Raw genomic sequence first — 5736 nt, forward strand, 5'->3', positions numbered from 1 at the left:
TTAAAAAAAAAAAAAAAAAAAGAAAATGGGCTTTTAGTCCCGGCGCGGTGGCTCACGCCTGTAATCCCGGCACTTTGGGAGGCCAAGATGGGCGGATCGCTTGAGGTCAGGAGTTCCAGACCAGCCCGGCCAACATGACGAAACCCTGTTTCTACCAAAAAATACAAAAATTAGGCCAGGTGCAGTGGCTCACGCCTGTAATCCCAGCACTTTGGGAGGCCAAGGCAGGCGGATCACGAGGTCAGGAGATCGAGACCATCCTGGCTAACACGGTGAAACCCCGTCGCTACTAAAAAAAATACAAAGAAGTAGCCGGGTGTGGTGGCAGGCTCCTGTAGTCCCAGCCAGGCGGGAGGCTGAGGCCGGAGAATGGCGTGAACCCAGGAGGCGGGGCTTGCAGTGAGCGGAGATGCGCCACTGCACTCCAGCCTGGGCGACAGAGCGATACTCCCTCTCAAGAAAATAAAAAAAAAAAAAAAAGCCGGGAGTGGCGATGAGCACCTGTAAACCCAGCTACTTGGGAGGCTGAGGCAGGAGAATTGCTTGAATCCGGGAGGTGGAGGTTGCAGTGAGCCGAGATCATGCCACTGCACTCCAGCCTGGGCAACAAGAGTGAAACTCCGTCTCAAATAAATAAATAAATAAAATAAAATGGGCTTTTTACCCCAGTTTAGGCTCCCTCTGGCCTGCATTGCCAACTCATGACCTGTAACTTAATTGAGCACTGAGCACTACGTGCTAGGCATAGTACATGCATGGCCTTATTTAATCCTATCAACCACCTATGAGCTAGTACTACTGAATTATCCCTATTTATAGAAAAGGATAATAACAATGAGAATAAGAACAGCAATCGTAATGGAACCCCACCACATGCTCAGTTTTTATAGCAGGCACCCCCACTGATAATTTTTCTGGTTTTTTTTTTTTTTTTGAGATGGAGTTTCGCTGTTGTTGTCCAGTCTGGAGTGCAATGGCGTGTTCTCGGCTCACTGTACCTCCACCTCCTGGGTTCAAGCAATTCTACTGCCTCAGCCTCCTTAGTAGCTGGAAGTACAGGCGTGCGCCACCACAGCTGGCTAATTTTGTATTTTTAGTAGAGATGGGGTTTCTTTCTCCATATTCATCAGGCTGGTCTCGAACTCCTGACCTCAGATGATCTGCCCACCTCGGCCTCCCAAAGTGCTGGGATTACAGGCGTGTGCCACCGCACTGGCCTAATGGCAATGACATGTGACCATCAGCTGGCTCTTTCTGTTTTTTGTTTTGAGACCGAGTCTCACTCTGTCGCCCAGGCTGGAGCACAGTGGTGCGATCTTGGCTCACTACAACCTCTGCCTCCCGGGTTCAAGTGATTCTCCTGCCTCGGCCTCCTGAGTAGCTGGGACCACAGGCACGCACCACCACACCTGGCTTATTATTTATTTATTTATTTTTTTAGTAGGGATGGGGTTCCACCATGTTGGCCAGAGTGCTCTCGAACTCCTGACCTCAGGTGATCCACCCGCCTTAAAGTGCTGGGATTACAGGCGTGAGCCACCATGCCTAGCCGATAATTTTTCTTAAACTTTTAATTAAATTCCTAATTATTGAGGTTGGCTTTATTGTTCCCATATTTCAGATCAAGAAGCTGAGGCCCAAGGTTACACACTAAAGTGAATGGCAGAGGCAGAAATAACACCTATGTCCTCCTGACCCCAAAGCATGTTCCTAAAGTTCTGGAAGCCAACTGGAGGCTTCCTTGCGGCTCCTGTGGGACCACCACCCTGAGCAGGGTGTTCTGTGGCCCCTCATCATTGTGGCTTTCGACCACAGGCCCTTCACCAGCCAGCAGCGGCGGCAGGCATGGCGGCAAGCGTGGAGCAGCGCCAGGGCACCATCCAGGTGCAGGGCCAGGCCCTCTTCTTCCGAGAGGCCCGACCCAGCAGTGGGCAAGCTCACTTCTCTGTACTGCTACTGCATGGTATTCGCTTCTCCTCTGAGACCTGGCAGAACCTGGGTACACTGCACAGGCTGGCCCAGGCTGGCTACCAGGCTGTGGCCATTGACCTGCCAGGTACTTAAGGGGCAGGCTTCTGGGCAGGGGTTGGGGAGTTCTCATCAGGGACAGGGACAGGTTCCTATAACATGTAGCTCCTCCCCACTCCAGAGGTGGGGGCGGTGGGATCTGGAGGACCCAGCCAGGCTGGGCCCTGAACTTGACAGCGTTTGGTCAAGCACACTGCAAGGGCCTCTGAGCAGTCTTGATCCAGATGTGGTCCTCACCGCCCAGCTGCTCCTCACTGTTACCTGGGCAGTGTCTCAGTGTCTCTGAGCCTCTGTTTCCTCATCTGCAGTGAGAGATAACCACACTTATGTTTGGGGCTGGCTCTAATGAGAATGGAATGAGATAATCCATGTGAGTATGTGGCTAGTACCTGACACAGAGTAATTGGTGCTCAGCCAATTGGAAGTAAAGTATTTTGACTGAGTCATAACCATAGGCTTTTGGAAGCCCTAAGGAGTGAGATCTGAGTCTTCTGGAGCCTTGGGGGACAAGGCAGGGCCTGGTGGGTGGCCAGGCCCCCAGTTGTGATCCCACATGCAGAGCCCTGAGCTGGGTTCTAGGGAGGTGGGATCAGTGCCCAGACTGCCTGTCATAACCCAGACGGCTGGGTCCCAACCCTTGGTGCCAGGTGTGAAAGGAGCAGCATGACTGGTCCCACCCCCGCAGGCCAGGGATGGTATGGTTTCATGGCTCAAGGGCGAGCCTCCAGCCCAGGCAGGATTGGTTCTAATGATGGGTTGTCTTGAGCTTCAGGGTGAAGGTCTGGAGCTAATCTTGTTGGTGAAGCCTGAATGACCGGAGGAGGAGCTGCAGAATCTGCCCCTCAGCTGCTGTCCTTCAGGAGCCTCTCCTGTCCCAATCCAAGGCCACGTGCCTTTCACGCAGTTAATTTTCACAACAATCTTAAATGGCAGATACTTTTGTTATCCCCCTTTAACAGATGGGGAAACTGAGCAGCTGAGAGAAGGCTGAGGGGGACCTACCCAAGGTCACATAGATAATAAATGCAGAATTGGGTTCTGGACCCAGACTTGTTGGGCTTCAGAGTCTGATTCTCTTCAGGACACTTACTGCTGGGGAGACAGGCACAGACATGGAGAGAAGTGCCTCATGCTTGGCACAGATAGGATAGAGTGAGGCTACTGTAGGCATAAACGTGGGCACACTGGGTGTTATAGGAACCTGGCCACAGAGAAACTGACCTAGGAGGGCTTCCTGGAGAGAGCAACCATCTCCCTTGTTTTACCATTCACTGCCCTTGTCTTATCTCTTCCACACCTGAATCCCTGCAGGTCTGGGGCACTCCAAGGAAGCAGCAGCCCCTGCCCCTATTGGGGAGCTGGCCCCTGGCAGCTTCCTGGCGGCTGTGGTGGATGCCTTGGAGCTGGGCCCCCCGGTTGTGATCAGCCCATCACTGAGTGGCATGTACTCCCTGCCCTTCCTCACGGCCCCTGGCTCCCAGCTACGCGGCTATGTGCCAGTGGCCCCCATCTGCACTGACAAAATCAATGCTGCCAACTATGCCAGTGTGAAGGTACCCTTGTGTGGGAAGCTGAGGTGTCCCTGCCAGGAACAAGGAAGGGTGCATCCCTGGGCCTTCCTTATCTGGGGGCTGGGTAACCAAGGGGTGTCTTCTGGGAGGAACTGACCACCCAACTCCACCATTTTGGTTTACTCAGCAGACTACTGTGCCAAGCCCTGTGCTAAACTGTGTTCTGGGGCAGACACCAATATGTGCCCCCACCCACTGGGACAGCTTGTCTCTCTCCCTTATATGGGGTGGTCCCAGGGAGAGACTGAAGTGGTGGGGAGGGCTGGGGATGCTATGGCAGGTCCCTGTTGACTGCCCCATCCTTCCTCTCAGACTCCGGCTCTGATTGTATATGGAGACCAGGACCCCATGGGTCAGTCCAGCTTTGAGCACCTGAAGCAGCTGCCCAACCACAGGGTGCTGATCATGAAGGGGGCGGGGCACCCCTGTTACCTGGACAAACCAGAGGAGTGGCATACAGGGCTGCTGGACTTCCTGCAGGGGCTCCAGTGAAGCCCAGCACTGCTGCAGGGGGTGGGCTGCCTGCCTGCTCTGAGCTCTCTCTGGCGCGCTCTCTCTTCTCTCACGGGCTCTGCCTCATGCACATGCAACAGGTGCGTCTGTCTATATGTCTGTCTGGGTTCTTGTTTTTTGTGGTCTGTTTGTCTTTTCTGCCTCTTTCTCTTGCAGTGATAGGCTGAGGGGGTAAAATCAAGAGAAAAAACCCTCAGGAATCAAGGAACATAATCCGGTGGAGGGTAATCCATTACCTGAGCTTCTCCTGTTCTTCCACTTTCCTGCCTGGCTTTCGCTCCTTCCTCTGCTTTGCCCAGCCTTTCCCTCCCACCCTCTCCTCCTTCTGCAAATGCCCTGAAGGCCAGCCCTTCCCCCAACACCCACTTCCCCACCCCGTTAGGCCCCAGATACATACATGCCCACATGCACACTTACATGTTTAGAGCCATCCTTGTTCCTAAATATGACCCTTCGCTTGAGGGCAACTGCATAGGTACATGTAACTCTGGACTGGCAAGCACATTGTCATGTACAGCTTTGCATATACACACGTGCATACATGATCCTTCACACAAGCACTTGCACACGTGGACTCCTAACCATGCTAACCTCACTGGCTGGGAAAGTGGGGACCCCATGGGGCCAGCCCTTGCAGGAGGCCCTTTTGCAAGGCTTAGGGTGTGGCCAGCCCTGAAAGCTACTTTGGACACAGGTTTCAGCGGGCCCCAGCTCAGAAGTGACCCCCAGAAAGGGAGGGCCACCGCTTTGCCCCCCTGCTTTTACCCTTCCTTCTGGGTGCTCTATACCTCCGAGGTTACCAGGCCTGAGGCATCTCAGCCAAGCTTGTTTCCTGCTGTGAGGCTTTGGAGGTGGGAGCCAGAGTGGAGGTCGGTGAAATAAAGTGATGCAATTAGACCCCACTGGCTGCTGCTTCTAAAGAGCGTCGCCCCTCCCCACCCCTGGGACCAACACTGTGAGCCCCTCCCCCACCCCGGCGGGACCAGATGGTCCCCCTGCCCTTTGTCCACCAGGCCAGATGGAGAGGAAGGGAGATTGGATTCCCCTCCCCACCCACACATACCCAGGTGCCAAGAGACTCAGCTGTGGGGGGAGGTGGAGGTCAGTGGGACCAGGCTGAGCCGATTATGGAGGAGAGGGGGAGGAATAGTTGCTCCCCCGAGGCCGGGGGGTGCCCAGGGGACTTGAGAACAGTTCAGCGTCTCCCCCACTAGTATCCCTTCTCCAGTAAAAGACTCAACGGAGCCCGTTCCTTGCTACCCTAGCCCCAAAAGGAATTCCGGGGGTAGATTTGGGGTTATCACAGGACCGGGTGCACAGGGCCACACAGCTCTCAGGCCCCTCCTCCAGCCTGCCCTGCGCGGACGAGGGCCGGGCAGTGCAGCTATGGGTGGCTGAGGGGAGCGGGTCTTGGTGGGCGCGAGCCCGAGTGGAGGATGGCGCGCAGCGAGCAGATCTAGGAACTAGGCGGGGCGCGGGGTCCCAGCGCGAGCTCGGAGGGCCCCGGGCCGGGAGCGAGGCGGAGGCGGGGATGGGGGTGCAGGGGGCTCGGCAGAGGCGCCGGGCGGGCGGCCCGGGCCGGAAGGACTGGCCTGGCGGGAGCGGAGGGGCTCGGAGCCCGGCG

The 5736-nt window shown here is 55.6% G+C and overlaps 1 protein-coding gene across 2 annotated transcripts in view; it reads left to right on the top strand.

The window, feature by feature from the left end:
- Positions 1–5009, top strand: part of ABHD14B (abhydrolase domain containing 14B) — a 6848-nt gene extending 1839 nt beyond the window's left edge. Inside the window, exons 2-4 of one of the 2 annotated variants that reach the window (XM_017858828.1) lie at positions 1622–2056; positions 3340–3581; positions 3912–5009. In XM_017858828.1, coding sequence (XP_017714317.1) covers positions 1846–2056; positions 3340–3581; positions 3912–4091 — 633 coding nt within the window. In that variant the 5' untranslated portion in view covers positions 1622–1845 and the 3' untranslated portion in view covers positions 4092–5009. The remainder of the gene's footprint in view (positions 1–1621; positions 2057–3339; positions 3582–3911) is intronic. The other variant, XM_017858827.1, reaches the window with a different exon arrangement.
- The last annotated feature ends 727 nt before the right edge of the window (positions 5010–5736 follow it).

Source organism: Rhinopithecus bieti, unplaced genomic scaffold (genome assembly GCF_001698545.2).
Source record: "Rhinopithecus bieti isolate Rb0 unplaced genomic scaffold, ASM169854v2 scaffold_49243, whole genome shotgun sequence".
Taxonomy (NCBI): domain Eukaryota; kingdom Metazoa; phylum Chordata; class Mammalia; order Primates; family Cercopithecidae; genus Rhinopithecus; species Rhinopithecus bieti.